This window comes from Sinocyclocheilus rhinocerous, unplaced genomic scaffold (assembly GCF_001515625.1).
Source record: "Sinocyclocheilus rhinocerous isolate Xijiao unplaced genomic scaffold, SAMN03320098_v1.1 scaffold196, whole genome shotgun sequence".
Lineage (NCBI taxonomy): Eukaryota > Metazoa > Chordata > Actinopteri > Cypriniformes > Cyprinidae > Sinocyclocheilus > Sinocyclocheilus rhinocerous.
In genome coordinates this window covers 664,755-688,878 of record NW_015633546.1, presented here as the reverse complement: position 1 = coordinate 688,878, position 24,124 = coordinate 664,755, and the positions used below count along the sequence as shown (strand labels likewise).

Here is a 24,124-nt window from a genome sequence, read left to right as displayed (position 1 = left end):
TATATATATATATATATATATATATATATATATATATATAGTCATATGTACGCCTAGTGAGCTACAGTATACTGTAGTACGCAGAGGCTTCGTAAAGCAAGGTTTGTCACTGTGACCCAATGGGTTGTGTGTGTATGTGTATTTGTGTGTGTAAACTGTTAAAGTGGGTTAGTAAGTCACTCAGCCTAAGGGCAGCATAGCCGTGACATATCTGGGTGTTTGGACAGTGTCCTCTCTCATTCTTCCCTCTTCAGAATTACATAATACTACATGATTGGTCAAAGGAAGTAAATATGGATACACTGTAATGCTGAAGAAACAAATTTAGACAAGGAGGTTATCAAATTGAATGCATTAGAAAGCATATACTGTGAAAAATATTTTGTTGGGTAACTTCATGCTTCTTGTGGTATTTTTGAAATGAACAGGTGTTTAGAGGAACTTTTGAATTAGAATATTATTATAATTTTTTTTTATAAAAACCCATGGTAATTATTTGAACGCCTCCCACATCTAACATGCATCTGTACTTATATATTTATTGGTTTGGGACATCACCATTTTTTTTGTAACACATTACATGTGTATGGAAACGTCTGGTGCTTTCAACAGCTAAATATAGATTTATATTTATAGTTATAAATTGGCCTGATATTCATCAAAATGCCTGTTCTATCGTAGTGTGCGTGCGTGTGTGTGTGTGTGTGTTCTGCATGCCTCTTTACAGCTTTCCTCTCAGGACGGGATGGTAATAGCTCGCCTTAGGCCACAATTTAATTCCATGTAACGAGGTCCTTCCCCAAAGTGGCCCCAGGAGCCCCTCTCTGAAAGAAGCAAATTGATCACAATCTAAAGGCCTCTCTTCACCTGAGAGCACAGTGTCTCTCTCTCTCTCTGTCTCGCTCATCTCCTTTGATCACTCCATCTCAGTATCCTTATCTGTCTTAAGCTTTCTCTAAGATCATTCTTGCTCTTCATCTAAATATCTTTTAAGGGCCTCTGTTTCAAAAGCTCGCACAAATAGTACTTCTGTTACGCACCTTTTTGTTCGACATTTCCTCTCAATGCCGTTCCTAAAGTAATTTTCCTAGAGGATTCCTAAAACAGATATAATCACGTTAGCATGCTTTAAAAATCTGGTTCAAAGAGTTTGCTGTGTACGAGTGTGTATGCAGTCAAGACCCTTTAAACACAGAGGAGAACTGTGAAGGTGCAATGGATCTGAGCTAATGAGATTTCTGTGTATATAAACTGAAGTTTAAAAGTCGCTGAAAATACTAGATTAAAAAAAATGGAAATGAATAAGAAATATTTAAGACTTTGTACAAACAGGTTGTTAATTAAATGAGTAAATTTGATTGCCATTGATCAAGAGACTTTTTGTGCAGATGGTCAAATGTTCTTGCTTCCACTGAAGCACAAGATGCTCTTCAGATCGTTTCAGAAATCATGTTGGAGAACATGATCTTCAGGTTTTACACAAACTTGTGAGACAATCAGGGGAAAAAATGTAGAAGTACTTTTTAAAATTGAATTTATCACAAATTATGCCGATAACAATAAGTAATTAAATATTTTGAGTTAAATAAGGGGGATAAAGCATTTGCACTAGTAGTCTCTGACTTTTGGACCCCACTATAAGTGTGTTTTCTATGGACCCTGTTGTGGACATGTCAGTATTGACATGTATGACAAAACAAGTCTGTGCAAACAGATTTTCTGATGCAACCGAAACTGAAAGAAGTGGAAACTAACTGTGAGCAGTGGGCACACGACCCATACACCACACAGGAGAAAGAGAGAGAGAGAGCTATACTCTAGATCCGATTTCAGTGTTACATAACTATGTGTTTTAATTCTTTCTAAAGCGTGAGACAAAGTTTCTCTTTCCTCCGTGCCTCAGGTGGAACAGTAAGCCTATTAAGCTTCGTAAGTTCTTTTCTGGACACTATATATCACATCGAATCTGACTTTTGGACAAAAAGTGATTTTAAAAAACTTACAGACAAAAAAGACAATGAAATTCATACCGTAAGTTTAGCATGCAACATCATTGTCATGTTGGAGAATGGTCTCCAGTGATGTCAGCTCCCCTCCTGCACCATATCAAAAGCCCCAGGTGCCACTTTCCAAAGCGCACATTACTGAATGAATGAACACCTAGCGAAGGGTGAGACCAGTCGAAGAGAACTAATAAATCTGACGCGCAATGCCACTGCTGCAATACCGCAGGGAGGGCAAAATGCAAACATTAAACGGACATGTTTAGCCTTACAGTTCAGCCTCTCTCGTGCACACTCTTCCATCTCAAACAAGGGCTCAGCAAACAGATGACACACTCTAGTCCACACATTCTCAGTCGATACTCAAGAAAGGTGCGTTCACAAAAACACCACAGGGGACAAAAACCGACACGCTCACTCAGAAAAAGATGTCAAGACATCTGGTTGACGTTATGTAGTCAGCTAGAAGGAAAACTCAGATCTACAATTACGCTGCATCCAGAATTCATTATTTAATGTGTAAAGGCCCATAAAACTGAGTGGAGAATAATGAACGCAACATACTAAATGGATTAGGTTTATGCTGGCTGTGCAACTCCGTTTCTGCCTCATTTTGGGGATTACATCTCTCGGTTTTCTTTGCGTAATCTTTCACAGGTTACGTAAGTACAAGCCATTAGTCAGCAAAGCAAAAAGAAAAAAAAAACTAGCAGCTACAACAAACAACTGACCAGATGATATTAGTACCGATACAAACCTAGGCTTCAAAAGTTAAAGTTCGGATAGACTCTGCCTTGCAGTTTCACGGTTATATGTATATCAAGACTTTATTGTCTTTTTAATTCATTGAAAAAACCCGGATGTAGCAGCAGCGGCTGGTTATTGCTAGTTTTACCTAGTTATTGTTGGCCTACTGCCTGGTTAGAGATTTGCAATGTGTAATCCGTGTCTGCGATGTGGTCATGTGTATGGTGTCAGTCAAACAAACAATGCTGTGTTTATTGATCCGCCCCCGAACTGTAATATAAAAATACACACTTAAATGAAAAAAAAAAACACTTTGGTAAGCAATATATTTACACACATACACTGATGGGATTTATCAAATGGATACTCTGCTTTACACAACTATAATATCTATATACAGGGTTTATGTTAGTTTACAGTCGGAATAAAACTCTCATGGTTGAGCAGGTCATGCATATTGATCCTGCTCTTCTGCGAGCTGAGCCACGCAACGTCAAGCAGGTCGATGGAGAGATGGCCTCTCACTCTGGAAGCCAATGTGATGCTAAAAGCTATTGGCATTGGGAGTTCATGCGTAACTGTCTATCGTTGTGTCTGTGGCTCAGAGTTTCAGGGGTGCAGCAAGGACTGAAATGAGCATGGACAAAGCAATGCAGCTCAGAGACATTTGTGGAAATTATGGCCGGATATGAAGTAAACACAGGCCAGATATGTTTCTTTGCTGTTCTTTAAAGACAAACAACCAAAACGGGGGTCAAGCAATCAAGACGTGTTGTGTATGTGTGCGCGCGTACGAATGCAGTTTGAACGTGATCTGCGTGTGACAGAGTTGTGGGAAAACTAACACCAGCCCTGAAGCAGCACTGTGCACTGTAATGGAGAAGACAAGGTTTGGAGCGGATGTAGAGCTAGGGTTACTAGATTGGGTACCACAGTCCATCAGATATATGCATTGGAAGACACTGCAAGTCCATCTCTGATCAATGAAGCAACCTGATAAATGTTTTGACCAATAGGGCACATCTATTTGTACACAAATGACACCCTGTAACACACAAACAACAACCTAACTAGTGCACTAGTGAAGCCAGTCAGCAAAAACACTTTTAGTATCATTTTCTACCTCTTATAAATATATTTTTGTACAATTAATATTTAATATTCACAAACCCAGCAATAAGTAAAAATGAAACAAAATAGATTCATTTAATATTTTAAAAAAATCATAGCTGTACCCAATACTTAAAAGGGTAGTTCCTCTAAAATCATATTTTTATCATAGCATATACCATATGACTTTATTCATTCCATGAAAGATGATGTTGAGTAGAATAACAGCCTCGGTCACCATACTTTGTCTTGATTGAAAAGATTCAATGAAACTGAATGGTGACTAAGACTGTCATAACATCTCTTTTAGTGAACCACCAAAGAAAAAAAAGTCATTTAGATTTGAAACTATACATAAACGTGAGTAAATGATGACAATTTCTATTTGGTTTGGTGAACTGGCCCTTTAAGAAAAACTTTCTGTTGTGCATGTCCATTATCAGCTTAAAAGTGGAATCAACAAACACATACATTAATTATAAACATGAATGTGTTGTATTTAACACCCACCTTTAACTAGAAATTATTAATAACTCTATTTCATTTTTACTATCCTATCTAAATCAACAATTGGTGAAAGATTTAGGCTATTTTATTTTTCTCATTACATCGAGTAAAATGTTTCTCTGCCGGCGAACCAAACAAAATATAGAGTAAATATAAAAAGCAAAATGTATAATGATTAAAAAACCTTTAAACGGATTAATTCCGTAACTAATTCAAACAAATAATAGCAATTGCTTCCGTCCTGTCGATGACGTTAAAAAGACAAGTAGTCTAAAAATTCTATATCTGGTTCGTGTTCCTAAAAAGATGTCCATGCCATCAGTGTCGGAGAGTCGGGCTCGGTGAGAGGCCCCTGATACTGATGTGATTCTTTCTGACACGGTCCTCTGGGGCACAGAAAGAGAAGCAGAGAGGTGCTCTGGGGGCGTGACACAGAGATGGAGAACTGAGTTTTTGGTGTTTCCATGCAGGCACGCGCACTAAACTTTTTTTTTTTTTAACGAAAAGGCGAAAAAGACAGCTACCTCTAGACCACTTACAGATGAGACAGCCTACTTAAAAGTCGGCATATAAAAAATCAGAATGTTTTTTTTTTCTCCGTGTAATGTCATGCGCGTGCATTGTGTGCTGTATTTGTTTAGATATTTTACTATGAAACGAAAATTACTTAAAAAACGAAAACAGCAGAAGATTGCTTACAATATAAATACATATATTTGAAACAATCAGTTGTCTATCAAAAAATGACTTTAATCCGCATTTTAATTAACAGTTCAACATCTTTATTTATTTATTTATTTTTAGTCTAATAATCTAATTTCAATGCCACGATAAAGACCTGGCCGTGAACTGTATATTTTATACATGAACATGATTTTAAAGATTTTTAAATGTAACTTAGAAAAGGTAGGCTTATCATTAAAAATATTTCATATTATCATCCACAATCTAAAAGAGGAATTAAAACATCTTTATAGCATAATTCTATAGCAAATATAACAGAGCATTAGTATGTTACACTTTAAAACATGAACTCCGACATAAACTAAAGCGTTCTGACTGATAAGCCACGTTCTTTTTTACACTTTTATTATTGAAACATGTTTGCATTTTTTAAACAAAAAGTCTACAAACACTTCTGCTTTTGTTAATTCCATATTATCACAGATGTAACTGCAAAGAGTCAGAGAAGAGCGCGTGGGATGGGCAAAGCGCGCGCTGCTCCACGCGTGTGTTACTGGACTCGCGCGGACATTGCTGCTGCACCTCGACACTTTCAGCGCGCAGCGGCGCCTGACTGACGGAAATGGGTCAGTAGAACGCACACTAACTCCACTCTACCCACACCGTGGTGGTCTGCTTTAAAACACTACGCACATTACTTAAATAACTAAATAAATAAAAAAAAGAACACGGGTAAATTTTGGTGCAGCTGTTTCCCCTGCTAATCTTCTAATCTGTAACAGTGTTAAGTCTTCATAGGCACATAAACCGCGGACATTGCCGCTGCACTTCGACGCGTTCAGCGCGCAGAGGCGCCTGACTGACGGAAATGGGTCAGTAGAACGCACACTAACTCCACTCTACCCACACCGTGGTGGTCTGCTTTAAAACACTACGCACATTACTTAAATAACTAAATAAAAAAAAAGAACACGGGTAAGTTTTGGTTTCCCCTGCTAATCTTCTAATCTGTAACAGTGTTAAGTCTTCATAGGCACATAAATAAAATCCAATCTTTAGGAAAGTTGGAGTAAAGTTGTCTCTGTCTCCATAAACACGAGACTGGGAATGATGTGCGGTTTATTTCTCTTTTAGGGTTTTCTGCTCCCATGAATATGAAACACAGCTGACCAAAAACAGAGTTTTTTTTATCCACATACACATTAATCTGACAAATTTCTGTATCATAGACCGCGTATGAACCACTTGACTTCGGTATGACTTTACGAAACAGACAGTACCAGGGATGATGGACAAAGTGTGGGGACAGGACTGTGAGATGAGAATAAAAAAAAAACACCCTATACTTGATTATTCAAATGAGCTGTCACAAACAGTTGTATTCCTACCTCGCATAGTGGTGGCGACTCGCTCCCGAACGCTTCAGTCATGAAGTAACAAACATAAACCAGAGTAAAAAAACAAAATCCTCGGTGTTGAAGTTTGGTCTCGTCAAAGCGGGAGACTACTGTGCAAAACCATTCCAGAGGTGCGTGAAGCGGTGCTCGGACTCTTCAGTTGTGCGGTAAGGCCAGCACGCGGGGTTTCACATGACATCTGCGAGCGCATATACCCACCGGAGGTTTTCACTGCCTCCGCGAGCGCACGGGAGAGCGCGCAGCAGGCTACGGCAGCCCGGATTGGACCGACACTTTCCGCTCCGCCCACTTTCTAGCGTCTTCAACAGGATCAAGCAGAGACGGACACTGTGCGGTCTGCGCGCACGCCAGCGCAACGCGCACAGACATTTTGATCCATTTTCAAAAGAAAATATTTCAAAACCTTCTTCTCGTAACTATCATATTATTAACTTTTATGTTTGTTTTTTTCCCCCTTTAATAGATTGCTTTTACAATTAGTAGTAGAAGTTATTATTATTGGTAGCCTAGTTTGTCTGAATGTTCCACACTGAGTTGCACTGCATGGATGGTCATAACGGAGTAAAAATGTTTGGATACTTTTTAAAGTTTATGTATTTTAGTTTCAAACATACTTTCAAAATACCTATAGAGAGCAAAACACCTTTAAAGAAACAACATCATTTAAAAACACTCCTTCCCACAAACACATTGGATAATATATACATATATAGCTATAATAGAATATATAGCTACTATATTTATCAATGACCCAATGTTTGATTATTGTGCAGTAACTGAGAGTTTTTTTCAGTGTGTGATATATCAGGTGCCAAATCAGACAATAGCAGTAGTATTAATGTAGTAAAAAAAATCTGAAACGTTTATTAATTATAGTTTTCTCTATATGGTGCAAAAAGTAAAAATAAAATAATTGTAAAAAATGTATTGCATAATATGGTTTCATATTTTTTTACATTTGGCTAATGAAGCAATAATTCTACTTTTTTTTTTTTTTTTTTGACTCTGTAGGAATTCATCAAGGATATTTTTCTTTTTTTTTTTTTTTTTTTTTTTTTTTTAAATCACCTTCATCTAGTAGCCATCAGATTAAACAGCAAATAGCTAGGAGAGTGTGAAATTGCCCACTGCCCGTGTGTGTATGGGGGGAGGTGGAGACATAGACTGAGCTACAGACCCATCCAGGGAAAGGCAGAGACTAGCTGCCCAGAGCACATCACCACTGACCTACATTTCCCCTTTTTTTATTTTCCATTTCCCCTGTATGAACAAACTCATAATTGTGATGTAATGACAAAAAGCAAGCATGACAATAAAGCCAGACCAGTCCGTTGGAGATTGTAAGGCACTGGAGTGACAGCACTGTTGTTGAACAAAAAGCTTTTTCTGGCTATTCAGGAAAGGCCTGAGTGTTGCAAAAAGAAATACATGTAACCTGTGAAGTGGAATAGATAGGTTATAGTGCGTGTAACCTTTGTGAAATCAACATACAATATTTTGCAATATTTTTATTTGACAACGTTAATCACAAACAGAATTAAAAGTCATTCTGACTCACGATCAAAATTTGAACCTTATCTGTTTTTTTCAGGGCTGCAGATTTACAGCAGACCTACAGGAAAAAAATGAATGATCCAAAGACAGATGCAGCCATATGGTGCCTGAAAACTAGTCAGAGTAAAGGTAAACATATTTGGCAACATGCAAAGGCTTAAGAAAGAGTTTGTTGTGCAAAGCATGTGTATTCTCTTCTATTGCTTAGCCTGGGTCTACACTACATACTGCTGTCAAACAGAATAGCTCAAGGATGTCTAAATTGTGATGTTATTTCCCATAAGTACGTAGTTTTCCTCACAAATGACTAACTGGACTGTTGGTCAGGCCACCTCACTGTTAGTCATTATTTTTGAGAAAAGACAGGACTGAGGTCTAAAGATAGAAGCATTAAATGAGTTGATAGATCTCCCTGGTTTTAAGGTTAAAGCATATTTGTGCAACTCTTTTGTCCTTGAATCGACCATCAGGAAGTTAACTTAAATATAATTGGATAACTTTCCATTGAAAATAAAAATTAGGGCACTATTTCTCAAAGGGATTCCCCTTAACTCTCAAATGACACATGCCTTTATATTGTACTCTGGAAACAAGCAGGTGTTTTTGAAAAAGAGAACATTTTACTGGGAAATTGATTGAATACCATATAGGCCTACAGAAAATGATGCTTTTTTTCTTATATATACATGTGTAAGGTGCGTTCGTGTTTGAATCTCTTTCCTATCACTGTTCAACATTATATTTTTGTATGTAGATCAGAGTTCACCCGATAATTGTCTCCCCTTGCAAATCTACATGTCAAATGTCAACATGCTGAATCTCAGACAAAATCCTCGCTGTAATGAGTCGGAAGAGAGAATGACATTGGCTTTCAGAGAGAGAGAGAGAGAGAGAGACAGAGGGGAAAAATACACTTGAGAAATTTACAGAAAGATACCACAAGTGACAGAGGCAATTTTCTGGGAAAAAATTACTTCATCATAATTTCAATCCCAAAAAGAATTGGAATGAAAGCCCTGAAGGAGCCGAGCCGTGTCACCTTGAAAAATGGCAGTGGAAAAGATCACTAAACTTCTCCACACACACACAAATGCTCTGACACACATATACAGATGTACACAAACACAATCAAACTAAATATTAAATTTATGCTGTTTCTTACACAGTTTTGTTCTTGTACTAAACCGCTTTGCCACTTTTACAGGGATGCTGCAATTTCTTCAAACCTTTTTTTATACACTATTACATTATAAACCTAGACAGATCACTTATCAAAAGTATGGTTAAAATTTAATATAATTAGATGGCCTAAGTTTTGCACACTAGTAAATGATCAGATCTAGTATATGGAATCATTTTAGCTGGATGTCAAAATGGCCCAAATAAAGCCAAAGGGACTGTATTATAATTTTATTGCGAGACTAATAAAGTTGGAGCCCATCTCATCTGTATCAGCAAGTAATAATCAGATTTCTCGTCAAAACTATTAATAAGACCAATCGTGCAAAATATAACTGCCTTCCCATCAACATAGTACAGAAGCCTGCCAATCAGTTGATTTTAATTGGATTTTTTTCTTAATCCATGATTTTTTTTTCTCCTTCACTCGCTCTTAACAAAGCTATTAAGATATTAAAACTAATGTTACATTGAGTGTAGTTTTTTTGTATGACACATTAGAATATGCTCATATGCCCTGAGGCAAACTCTCAAAATAATTTCTCCTGCTGATTTAGTTTTCAGAGCCTAATAAATGTTGATGTCAGTTACGTTGAGAGAGACTTTTGTACAGAAACACTGCACAGTTCTTGCTTTTGAAAATGATCAGCGCAAAACGCAACATAAAGACCAGCTACTATATCATGTTTATTACAGTGATAAATGTCAGAATAACTTCTGGCAGACTATCAGTAGCTGGACAAGACAGTGCTGCATGAATGAGAAAACTGCTCTGAACCGATTATGCGGCTCTCTGTAATACTTGATGCTGATTGGTCAGTCGTGCCACCTAGAGATTAGCCGTCATCCATGGCAATATATTAGACCACTTATTCCACTTATTATATAGTAGCTTTGCTTAGGGTGAGTATAGCCATGAAATATGTGGTATAATCTACAGTCAGCCAGTCATTATTGCAAAATAAACCTCGACAAGGTGATAAGAAGCCCAACGTGGAACGTGATTTAGTTGTGCATTAAAAATCCCAATCCAATTCAAATCCTCATTTGTTGCAGTTCGAATTACCCGAAGCGACTGGATTCTGTGTCAAAGTGTGACCTCTGTGTCCTACATAAGCCAAGTTCAAACAAATCGACACTTCTCAGAACTTCTTAGTCTACCACAGATATACACCATTAACTTAACATTCCTTATTCATCCACGGACATAACTCGCAGTTAATAATTCACACCTACATACTTGATTCGCGCAATCATTTTTAAGGCACCATTATCGCAAATTGGCCTTTCCAATTTATGAATCTAAAGGGACGGATCTAATGGGGGAGACCTTCACCTCTCTACACCCCCAAAGAGGAAGTGTCTGATGAAGAAAGGCTAATGGCTGCAGTACAGTCACCTCAGGGGCTGAAGACTGGAGTCAGAGGGGTTGAGGTAATGGAACATACGCCAGCAGTAGCTGAATTATTCACTCGATCCACTGATGCAATATACACTAACACACAAAACACACTCACTCACACACACTCACACTCACACACACACACACACACACACACACACACTACTGGCTGTCTGGCGTGAGACTAGGTTTCTCTCTTCTCTGATGAGAAACTTGCTGTCGTGTGCACATTTTCAAAGAGTCTCCCCGTGTTTTAACATCCCATTCTTCTCTTTGATGTCTGCCATTTATCTCCCATTTGTTAGTTCCACAGATTGTCACTGTTAAACTCAACACGTTCCCATCGACTACGTTTGGCCGCTGACCAATCCCAATCTTCTGGCATGATTTTAAACAAAACACAACACCGTTACGGATTCCAGCGCTCCTTTCCTCCCGCCTTCCGTCTCTCGCTCATGAAAAACAGATTAAGTTAATGAATTGATGGGCATCTTGCCTGCGCAAGCTGAGAGTTAGGCTACGCGGACAAATAAAGTAGCATTACAATACAAGAGCACAGACAGACACAAAGGAGATCGAGGCTGCATAGCTTCCCTATTGTTTGGCTGGGAGAGTATAGAAAGGCTTACAGACTGCTTGTCTCACGAGCCAAACAGGAAACAAAGGGGAACTTGTTGCCAGAGTTGAGGAGAAATTACAGTGGTGTCAGGATGCTTGTTGGGATGTGGGGGGCACCAGACTCATAAACGCACAAACAGAGACATATTTACTGTAGCAAACATCCGACAGCTTGGGCCGCTGGAGGATTATGGGGCTTCTCGAGGGAGTCTGAGTCTCTGAGAGCCATAGGAAGAGGATGATGATGTCTTTCTTTTATCATCCTTGATATAGATACCATAAAAGCGAGGAATATGTTAGTGATGCAACCGTGGTACAACTTTTGCGCTCTCTGAAGACAGTGACTGAAGAACTGATATCGTGTCATAGTTTATCATCTCCATACAGAAACTCATTGACATTTGCCCTCTGACTATCGGCATCATGTTTGAAGACCATCAGAAATCATGTGGGCACCCACCAGAGCTGGGGTCTCACTATATCCTCTTAGTGTCTGCCCAGTCAACGTGTCACAATTTAATCTTCTCTGAAACTGTAGTGTGGAAGTGTATGCTGGGGAGTTTGAGGGGGACTGGTGTGTGCCATGTGTGTGTTTCTAATGACAATGATGGGGGGTGATGAGACCTTCTGTTTTGAACTCCTCCCTCCCTCCCTTTCGGCTTAATCCTGAGTCTAGGAGAGGGATTAGAGGGCACTCGACCATACCAACATCTCACAACAGGCATCAAATCTTAGTGCACACATCCAAGATTATGTATATAAGCAGTTTAGCGTATGATGGCTGTAGGAATATTATAATCTGCTGGGTGATAATGATCTTTCATACAATTCGATGATGCTGAAAACATGCAAGCATGTAAACACAAAGGCAAACACATGTAGCACACAGACTGTTATTATTTTTTTCCTGATCATTTCAGTCTTTTCACTGTTTCTGGTAAATTCAGCTGGTTTATAAAGCAATGGCAGAGGTTATATTTGGACACTTAATCCAGACTTAAAATGTCTGGATTTCATTGAATTAAATGCTGAATATCAAATCAAGTAGCTGCATGCAAACAAATAATGCCAAAGCTATTCTCAGAAATAACTTTACTTTTTAGAGCATTTTTTGCAATTATTTTTAACCTGCTGTGTCTTTAGTGCATGTAGAGTCTTATTTACGCAGATTTTTAACAGTTTGTCCAAAAACTGATCGGAGTCACTATACACTACTGTGTTTAAATTCATATCTGTTTACAGAAAGGACACATTAAATGGATTAAAAGTGTCAATAAAGACTTTTACATACAAAAAATATCTATTTCAAATACATGCTGTTCTTTTAAATTTTCAAAATCATGGTTTTCACAAAAATATGAATCAGCTTTTTCATCATTGATAATAAGAAATATTTTAAAGGGGTCATATGATGTTGCTAAAAATAACATTATTTTGTGTATTTGGTGTAATGAAATGTGTTTATGCGGTTTAAGGTTTAAAAAACACATTATTTTCCACATACTGTACATTATAGGCGTGGTTAACTCTTAACTTTTATAAAGAATATCTCTTTGGATTTGAGACTTTAGTCTTTGCAACTTTACAGATCTTCTTTATGCACCAAGAGCTTGTAACACTCCAAAGAGAAAGGAAAAATTGAAATCGCATCATATGACCCCTTTAAATATTAGAATCATTAATTTCTGAAGAATTTTGATGCTTTAGACTTGCTCAAAATGTAGCTTTGACATCACATGAATATAATAAATTTTTTAAGTTTATTAAAATATACTGTAAAACAGTTAAAATAACATTTTACAATATGTGACCCTGGACCACAAAACCAGTCTTAAGTCGCTGGGGTATGTTTGTAGCAATAGCCAAAAATACATTGTATGGGTCAAAATTATCGATTTTTCCTTTATGCCAAAAATCATTAGAATATGAAGTAAAGATCATGTTCCATGAAGATATTTTATACATTTCCTACCATAAATATATCAAAACTTCATTTTTGATTAGTAATATACATTGCTAAGAACTTCATTTGGACAACTTTAAAGGCGATTTTCTCAATATTTAGATTTTTTTTTGCACCCTCAGATTCCAGATTTTCAAATAGTTGTATCTCGGCCAAATATTGTCCTATCCTAACAAATGTTATTTATTCAGCTTTCAGATGATGTATAAATCTCAATTTCGAAAAATTGACCCTTATGACTGGTTTTGTGGTCCAGGGTCACATATTACTGTTTTTATTGTATTTTTGATAAAATAAATGCAGTCATTAAAAAAACGTACCGACCCCAAACTTTTGAATGGTAGAGTATGTCATTAAAGGGAATTTTGTGTTTTTGTGTTATTTCTAAATGTATTTCTGCCTCTACCTGATTCCTCCTTCCTCTGTGTAACGCTGACTGCCAGGCAGATCATTTGTCATCTCAATTTGTCTTTGTTTCAGCTGAGGTACAATCATTAATCTTGAGGATTAAGTAGTTGCAACAACTCTAACAACTGCGTGTGTGTTTGGTGGGGAGAGAAGGGGGAGGTAGAGAGATAATAAAGGGATGGAGAAAATTACTCAGCTTTCTTATTGAAACAAACTACACACGCACATGTTTATTATGTATATAGCTGATTCACTAGAACAACAACAGCAAATTTGACATTTTTGATATTGCAAACATGACAAATGGTGTGATAACTGAAATAAACAAATTTGCGACATCATACAGAATTATTTTTCAAGTGCAAATGCTCTCATAATCTTGCAATGTCTCTTGCGGTAGATATTTTCTTGAGCGTTTGTATTTGTGAGTGGAGGAAATAGGAGGGTGGGGGGGTTGGGGGCTACACAGCTCCATATGTAGAGGATGTAAGCCTTTATTTCTGTGGTATTATGTCTGCTTTAATGTATGCCTCAAAACCGCACACTTTTGTCTGATTCTGCATGCTCGAAAACATCTTTTTACACACACACACACACACACACATGCACACGCACGCAAACACACACACAGATGCAGACAAATACACATTAGCACAGTCCAACTGACTCATTCAATACATAAAGAAACTGAATGCAGAAAAGCGAAATCTCTTTGACAGTCTCAGTCTGGCTCCTTTATCCTCGTCTGAAAAACATGGGTGAAATATGTGCTCTTTAGACTATATGTTTGAACGTAATAGGTCATGTGACTTGAACTGAAGTGCATTTCCCCCCCTCATCATTTTGCTTCCTCCAAACAAGAGTTAGGCTGTTGTGTTTTTGCTGCCTCCAATTGTGTCATGTTTCATATTCTGTGCCATGTCTTCTGTCTGGATGCTTCATTCTTAAAGGGACAGTTCATCCAAACAATCATGAGAAAATGATGAAAAAATTCTGTCATCATTTACTCACACTTTGCATTGTCATTGCAAACCCATATGACTTTCTTTCTGTGGAAAAAAATGAAAAGTCTTGCAGGATGTTCATCACACTCTCTCTTTCATACAATGAAAGTGGATAGAGACTGGGGCTGTTAAGATCCAAAAAGGACAAAAACAATAAATCCACCATAAAAGTAGTCTAAACAACTTGTTCACGGTATTCTAAGTCATCTTTATGTGAGGAACAGCTTTTCACTGAACGCCATGTTCAACAGCTGCAATCTCCATTCACTGTCATTGTATGGAAAAGAGCAATTGTTGTTTTTTTTTATAAAAAATAAATTCAAGACATAACAGTGAAATTGTTTATCCATTTTATTTTATGTTATGTTATGTTATGTTATGTTATGTTATGTTATGTTATGTTATGTGAACTATTCCTTTAACTGTTATTGCATTTATCTTTTCTGGCTAATACTACCTTAAACCACCCATCTCACCTCCTCATCTATGGACAAGCTCTACATTTCTCTGTTTTGGTTTCTCTCTCTCTTTTTAATTCCACATTATTGTTATGCTTCACTTCTTTTCTGTTTTTACTAGCCACCTCACTCTGTCCTTTCTCCCTCCACTCTCTCACATTTTCCCCATCTCTTCTCCCCCTGTGCGCTCTCTCTCTCTCTGTGAATGGAATGATGGCTGTAATAGTGGGATGTAGGTCATCAGGGCAGCTTGGCTGGCTCGTGTCTAGACTCAGTCTTCAGGGCATGAAGTCACAGAAATGTGCACATTGACCAGCACAGTCAAAACTCTGCTGTTAACAGTGTCCACACACGTTCGCACACACACAGTAGCCCGCAAAAGAGTAAATTATCTGATGAGACTTCACACAAACTGCTTGCATTGTCTGATTTGCCAAAATGTCATTAAAATGCCATGCGATATTTACATTAGGGTGGGGCATCCTGGGGTCTTAATCATTAACAGCTTAGAAAACAGCCATTGAAATGTGCTATTCAGGCAAATATGCATGCCAAATTTGGTGATGGTTTCTGTGCAGTTTTGCTCGCACACACCCTCCTCCGATGCCCCAGGTGAGACACATATGAGCATTTGCACTATGCACATGTATCTGTCAAACTCACTCAACACTCACACGAGCCTTCTCTCTATATGCTATGGAAGCTAACACAGGACAAAAAAGATTAAAAAAAAGGTAATTGCGACTTTTTGAGAAAAAAGTCAGAATTGTGAGATATAAAATCAGAATTGCTAGATGCAAGCTCATAATTCTGAGAAGTCGGATTTGGGAGAAGTAAACTTGCAATTGCTAGAAAAAAAGTCTAAAATGTGAGATAAAAAGTCACAATAGCCTTTTTTATTTATTTTTGTTTAGTGGCAGAAACTAAAAAAAATCTGAATTATGAGAAGAAAGTCATAATTGTGAGAATAAAAAAGTCACAATTACCTTTTTTTTTTTTATCACATGGCAGATACAAGCTTCCATATTCCAAATGTACATAAACAATTTTGGGCTGGGAAAAACTATTCACTTTATTTGCAATACAGAAGAAGGCTGTTTTCTGTGAATATGCCAAATCAAATAATTTGTTTATAATAAATTAAAATAACATAATAACAAATACCAGTTTGCTACATCATGCAGCATAAAAGACTATTTTTGTATAGCTAAAATAACTGGAAGCGGATGACAAGGGAATTCGGTGTACAAATGGCTGCACCTGTTCTTATGTTAAAAATAAGGTGGATAGGCAAAGTACTTGTAACAGAGTTGCCATAAATGAGGTAAATTAGGTAGGTTAAGCCCATCCTGAATTAGCATGAATATCTAACTGACTGATTTGTTTAAATGCATCATCACTGTAGCTCAGATGTAGCTCCATCCATTATTGTCATCACACACTATCCATCATTGCTTGTCACACCTAATATCAGTCTATAAACTCAGTCGGTGCAGTTAGTGCATGCAACATGTATTCTCTTCACCCACAAAATGATCTGTGGACAGTGATGTACAATAGCGCTCATATTCACAGCTAATATTCAGTGAGTGGAGGTGAAATCTGGTGGCCCAATCTGCCTAGCAACGTAGGCTAGTTTCTAACTATAATGCTGAAATATTCATTTATGCAACGTATAAAACGGTATATTACTTAAAGCATGTCTGTGGTGGCCAGGTTTTGCATACATTCTGGGGACCAAATGTTTTCACAAGGATACTAAAACCTACAATCATCTAAATGTCTGTACCAGTCAAAAGTTTCCACAAGGAAAACAGTTTCACATTCATGCAAAATGGTTTCATTCTTTTCAAAAAATGTTAATTATGAAATAGCCAGAAAATATTTTGATTTTGAAGTGGATTATCTTTTTACATTTTTTGTGAGGGTTAGAAATAGTACGAACTCTTATGGAAAAACAAATGCGTGTGGTCTAATATGTAATGACTAAAATGTGATCGAAAGCCTTCAGAAATTGATTTTTATGTGTTATCCACCATTCCTCTCTTTCCCCCAACTCTCCCTTTCTCACTTGCTCTCTCACTCTTTCTCGTCTCTCATGGGTTGCGATGGTAAAAGCTACAGTCTGGCATACTTTACGATATTTTATTCATGGCTATCAGACACTGTTTTTTCCCACTAATGGAAAAACCCTAAGTGAACTTTCACCCTCTTACTGCAGCATAACTAAGAAGTTACAAAGTCCAACATCCATCAGCTATATTCAAAGGTGTTGATTGTCCATCTATATATACATATATGGACACTTTGGATATATATTACATATTCAGAAGAGCTATTCAGGCAACAATTCACCTAATGTCGCTTGATTCCATGCCCTTTGTAGCCTGGTGGTGCCCACATTGTTAAAGGAGCGTCTGAATACGCTTGGCACAGTGCCGAAACCATGACTCAAATGCAAATGTTAGAGAGAAACAGCTGAAGGGAAAAAAAGCCCTCCACGACCTGTCAAAGCACATTAACGCACATGGACTGCACGCTGCATATGTCTGTGAGACTATATTCTACTGTAATATTCTGTCTGTTTGTCGATTACATTTATTTTCATTCCATCAGTAATATAATCATGCAATTTCTGGCATAACATTTTCACATGACTGTGCGAAATGTGTTTTTTTTTTTTTTTTTTTTTTTTTTTTTTTTTTTTTTTTTTTTTTTTTTTTTTTTTTTTTTTTTTTTTTTTTTTTTTTTTTTTTTTTTTTTTTTTTTTTTTTTTTTTTTTTTTTTTTTTTTTTTTTTTTTTTTTTTTTTTTTTTTTTTTTTTTTTTTTTTTTTTTTTTTTTTTTTTTTTTTTTTTTTTTTTTTTTTTTTTTTTTTTCAAATCCATATGTACATGTATGCGTTTGAATTGCTCTGTCTGCAATCAAATCAAGAATTCCTCACACAGTCGTATTCTTTAACAGGAAGCCTGGTTGCTCATCTCAAACGCCGTGCCCCTCCCTGCTGCCACCTCGGTAGGCTCCACCCTCTCAGGGGAACCCCCGGGCAGTGCTGTCAGGTCCCATCATGCAACTCCTATACGGTAGGGCAGTTGCCAGGGTAGCTAGCCGTTAGCAGGTCTGTGTGTAGGTTTAGAGCTTAGCTGTTAGCGCCAGGTTTAATTATAGATTACAATGAGCTACAAGCATCCACTCTCTTTTACAGCAGGCATGCTTGGTCATGCATGCAAAGCCTAGAGCAAAAATGACACTGTGTTGTAAAATTTGTAAGGAGGCGGAAGTATAAAAACTAGAACCTTACATGTCCAGTCTGATTAATTCCCACATAATTGACTTTACCTGACCGTGTGCCTCATTTGTCCAAAATATAGCTATAATTATATAACAGGTTGCATTAAAACTTTCACATTATCACCAGATAGTATTAGCTAGACCAAATCCAGGACTAGGCCAGCTGAAATCTCCATAAACCACCCTTTAGAAGACCCTAAAGGGTTAGGGATAGGGATAGAAATTTCTGTTATCATTTACTCACCCATACACACTTAAAAATAAAGGTTCTTTTTTGGCATCAATGGTTCCATGAAGAATTTTTAACATCCATGGAACATTTTCATTGCACAAAAGGTCCTTAATAGTGGAAAAGGGCTCTTTATATTATTAACATGTTGACACACTAATAAAAATGGTTCTTTTAAGAACTGATCACTGAAAGGTTATTTGGGGAACCCAAAATAGTTCTTCTGTGCCACTGCTGAGAAACATGACCCTGCATGACCCTCTTTCTTTTGTGGAACTCAAAAGAAGATATTTTGAAGAATGTATTTTTTGTTGTTGTATGGATACAGTTAAACCATTCTTCAAAAGTTTGGTTCCACAGAAGAATTAAAGTAATACAGGTTTGGAATGACATGAGGGTGAATAATAACCTCTTCAACTACCACACTCTCACAATTCATGAGGCTACAGGATATTCATCCATCTCTGTCCTGTCCCTCTCTGTTTTCTCTCCTTGTAGCCATAAAATGCTGTTCTATATCACTCTCATGTTTGCTCACATTTGATTTTCCCTCTTGCTCAAACCTCCACCCCAAATCCACCATTAAACTTTAAGATGTCAAGCAGACTATGCATATTTCATTTGGCATTTTGCAAACAAAGTCTAAATAAAATATAGATAAAAACAGGTCTGAGACCCTGCATGTGCAAGCGCATCCCTCATCTCTCCCTGTCTTGTCTTTATCCCCTTATCTTTATCAGCAGATGAGTAATGTGGGTTCAGAGGTAGTCGTCCGGTGTTGTTCAAGCTGGGGAACATTGTATTGCTCCCTCACGACGAGCCGCTAGGCTGCCACACTGATGGCTATTACATGCATCAGCCATTGTGCACCATTATTTCTGAGATAATTTGTCTGTCCATTAATAGACAATAACACACAGGCCTTAGCAGAGCAAATCATATAATCACTGTGTGTAGAAAAGAGTTTCCATTATGTTTCAGAGAGATGAAAAACAGAAAAAGAAAGACTGGGGGGAAAAAAAAGAGACAAACCTGGGGGGGGTGTTCATATTGCTCTCATCTTCCATCGAGTATAAAACAGCTACTGTATTTACAAAACTAACCGTTAATAATTGAGGTCATGATGTTCTAATTATAAAATACTTAAGTGGTCGAGAGAAATAAAGAAATAAAGCATGCCATGGACTTTATTCTCATATTTAAGCACACATCAAAACAGATGAGATTTAACTGAATTTCTTTTCGATCTGAAACCACGTGCTATGATAGCCTTATACATCTAATTATGGCCTTTAAACATTAAAAAGACTGACATTAATGACTGATGACTAATGACTGACATTAAATAGGCCTAAACAGCACATTATCAGTCTATTCATGTTTTAATCACAATGACCAGTCATTTTTTAGCTTAAAAACCTTAGAAACCACAAAAACCTACAGCACATGCTTAGTGCACTTCTGCTTATATTCTAAATGTATAGGAATAATTAGAGAAGATAAAAAAGATGCAATCAAAAAATTTATATTTTTCTAATGAAAATGAGAAATGTTGTAGCTGAAATTAAAAACGTTTAACAATTAACAAGTACAAACTTTTTTTTAAATGGTTTTTATTTTTAACTAAATGATAATATACGTATATGATAATAAAATGATAATAACTCTGCAAAGAGCTGAATACCAGTGAAATTAACCAATTAGCGACAAAGTTAAAAACTTATGGCATTTTAGCCTGAATAAAATGGATTAACGAAAATGACATATGATAGATAGATAAATAGATAGATAGATATACCAAAGGCAGCACAAAAACATGCCCATTCTGAGGAAGTCGTGGCCTGCAGTGATACTAATACTACAGTCTATGTGTGACTCAGATTCCAAACTGATCAGACTCTGTCAGAATCATGAATGACCTTCAGTTCTTTTATCTGATGGACAAGACTGAACATGCCAAAAAGGCCCACAGCAAAGACACACGGACAATAAATAACACCAATTCAGCCATGTTTCTCCAGGACAATGTGTGTTCTCATGTGATTGTTGTTAATGTAACAATAGTGTGCTCGCTCAATAATTAATAGCTGATGTCAAATGTTAAAGACCAAGCATTTCATTTGTTTTGCAGACTGATGCTCTCCTTGTTGAACCCACAGGGGACCTTCCAACTAAGAGATGTAAACTACTCTCTATAATTCATGGCTCTCTTTATTAGAGATGACCTCACAAATGATGAAAGCCAGGTCTCTGACATAATGGTCGACAGTAGTGCTTCTTTCGGATTGTGACAACAAGAGAAAAACTTGGATTAAAACTATTAAAACCAATCACACACTTTAGCAGCACTCGACCAGACAACCTCTTCAATCAGGAGGGAATATACAGTATTGTGAGTAAAAGCATGAATGCAGTCGAAGGCTGTACTGTTTTTCTTTTACAAAATAATCCATTTGTCTTGTCCTCCTTGTTGATATAAAATATTTTTACACAAAAGTAAGGCTGCTCTGTTAAAGATACGCCATTGTTTCATTTGGGTATCAAATATCTATCAGAAGTTTCTCCTATTAAAAGTAGCAGCTAATTTGCTCTTGGTAAATGTTATGAAAAAATATAGGCCTACTGGTGAGTTCATACTGAAATCACTCACTTTATTTAGATGTCTTCTGAAACTTCCGTAACTGGTCTTTTTCTCAGGAGAATAATCTGGGAAGCAGGAGAATGAGCAAAATCTAATTTCTGCCCAGGAGAAACAGCGATATATCTCATTTGTGATTTTCTTTCCTATGGGGCAGTCATGATACATTTTCTGGCTCAGCTAAGTTTATTTAAAAGTCATTGTGCAAACGACTTATAAGAGCGCGCTCCAAACTCCAGTGCGGAGCAAGCAAAGAGATGAGTGTTAGTTTAAACAAAAACGCTGCAAACGGTTAATGCTGCAGGACATTTGTGCAGCTAACGTGGAGTGAAGTGTTCATTGATTTTACTAGAAATGTGTAGTGTTTGCAGTGCTCGGTTTTTAACAGAGCAAAGCTTGTGTTTTAACGGAGAGGCATTGATGGAGGAGCGTGTGTGTGTGTGTGTGTGTGTTGTGGGGGTGAGGGGAGGAAGTGGGTGTGGCTCTGCCTCTCACTGTCATCCAGATCATGATTATTATGTTGGCAGGATCTAAAAGATTAGACACATCAATAGTTTATGACTCTGTAGAGAGTCTCAATTCCCACATCTATAAATTACTAAACAGGGGCATTTACATCTCTGTTTCTCAACAAACTTCTCTCTCCTTCTTTCCCTCTGTTCTTTTTTCTCTTTTCTTCTCTGTTCTTTTGCTTTTGCGCCGTTATTTTTTAAAACTAATGTCCCAATGAACTACTGAAACTTTTAAAGTGATATTTAACCTTACTGCAGGGCCACTTCCAATGTAGTTATTGGCCCTCTTTTAAGCAGAAAAAAAAAACATATCATTGTAAAAATGTAAGCACCTAAAAAGAAAGACATAATTAATAGATGTGGTCTGCCGATACACATGAATAATGCAGCTTTTATATTCAAGAAAATTACAAACTATACCCATCGGGAGAGAATGGAGGGGGATCATTAACTGCAAACTAGAACCTTTGCAAAAATCCAGCAAATTTTTAATAATTTATCCACATAAACAAATAACACATGAATAAAGAATATTTTTTAAAAGAAAATTATTCTGCCACCCAAGCCACAGGAGCTCCGCTCACTTCGCTTTCTGTGCAACTTTTTTGCATCTAGGGGAAAAAAGGTGGAAATAAATAAATTAATAAAAAACAAAGTTTAGATTGAGCATTATTCAAATGATTGTGAGTTAACTTTGCCTTGCTTAGTTTGCTAGAGATTTTCCCCCATTGTGCATTAGATCTGTTTTGTTTGAGATCTTCTATATCGACTTGCAGAAACCTTCTAAGCCAGAGGTAATATTATTGTAAACTTTAGTGTTCTGTATGTGGGAAAGTTTCATTCAACTCATATCTGAACATTTAGAAGAGATCATTTAAGCTTCGGAAGTGACATTACAGGAACTGAACGAGTACATAAACATGAACAGGAGCCCGGGAAAACATCTGCTTATTAGATTTTTCAAACCTCTAGAAGAATAGCAATCTGAAAATGATGGGATTTTATGATAAGAAATACAAGTCTGAGATCGACGGTAATCCATCACTTTGAAGCTGGATCCATTAGTACAAATAACTGGATGAGATATGCAATACAAGACAATAAAGCCTTACTCTAATATCTAGCATCGAAAACAACACTGATTTGGTGAGATTTTGATGTAAAGCTAATAGAATTAACTCACTTTGAGGGACTATTCCTCAGGAATTTAAGAGTGCAACATGTTTCACTGTAATTTATTAATTTCGCCTGGGTGAAGTGTGCGTGATGTGTCTGGTACAGGTTGGGTCATCCCCCCGTCACATCCTCCTGGTTGTGATGAATGGCTGTTACATTCGAGTCAGCCTCACACAACCTTGATTTCCTGCTGTGTCTCGGACACACGGGAAATCAAGGGCATTCATCAGCTGCGGTTAAACACACTGTCAATTATGTGCAGCAGTATGTGTGTGTGTATTTGTGAGGGCGGGGGAAGGGTGTGGAAAGACACCCCGCGGCACTGACACCGGAAAGCCCATGGTGATGTGGTTACTAACTGGAAATGACCAACCGAGTTGTAACACACATTACACTTGATTTAATTCATGGCAAATTACAATTACTTTCCAATGCAAGTGGTTTTGGTGTAAGTTCGGCTTCTTTACATCTTCAAATACTCTTGTGAATAGAATAGAATAGAATAGAATACAATAGAAAAAATAAAATAAAATAAAATAATAATAAAAAAAAAAAAATAATAAAAAAATAAAAATAAAAAATAAAAATAGTCAAACAGGACCAAAGCAACATTTGCACAGAATTCAGTCTTTAAACACATAGACATAATCCTGGTAATTTCTACACTAATAAAACATATAGGCAAATGTTTAAATATATTCAAAAGACTTAATAGTACAGCTAACAAGATGCATACTGGCAGCCTTACATTGTTCAGAGTCATTTCCTCTTCTTAACCTTCAGTACCCCTGCCAAAAAAACCATAGCAGTTGCATAATTCAAACAGATATAGTGTTTTATTTATATGCTTGAAAGTCATGGGATGGTTGGTTATCAATGAGGTGTCCCATCATCTCCATATTGAGCTTTGGGTAATCGCCTCTGAAAACATGATGATCTGCCAAAGTACTTATGTAAAGGATGTATTCAGACAAGTTGCCTATGGGAACTATACACAGTTATTTCCATAATACATTAATTGAAAGAGCAAATATGAAACAGACTATGAAAACATCAAGCATATATTTAACAGCTCTACACAGAAATCATGTTATAAGAGCAGTTTGAAATAGTTGTTACTGACACAAACTTTAGTCGGTAAGCCATCTAAAAGCATTTAACACCTTCTTAAATTTACCAAAATAAAATGATATAACTTTTTATATATGTGCATTTGTATGCATT

The 24,124-nt window shown here is 37.0% G+C and overlaps 1 protein-coding gene across 1 annotated transcript in view; it reads right to left on the bottom strand.

Moving 5' to 3' along the window:
- Positions 1-6,669, bottom strand: part of LOC107744430 (nuclear receptor ROR-beta-like) — a 20,666-nt gene extending 13,997 nt beyond the window's left edge. Inside the window, exon 1 of the mRNA XM_016558078.1 lies at positions 6,440-6,669. Coding sequence (XP_016413564.1) covers positions 6,440-6,446 — 7 coding nt within the window. The 5' untranslated portion in view covers positions 6,447-6,669. The remainder of the gene's footprint in view (positions 1-6,439) is intronic.
- Between the last annotated feature and the right edge of the window lie 17,455 nt (positions 6,670-24,124).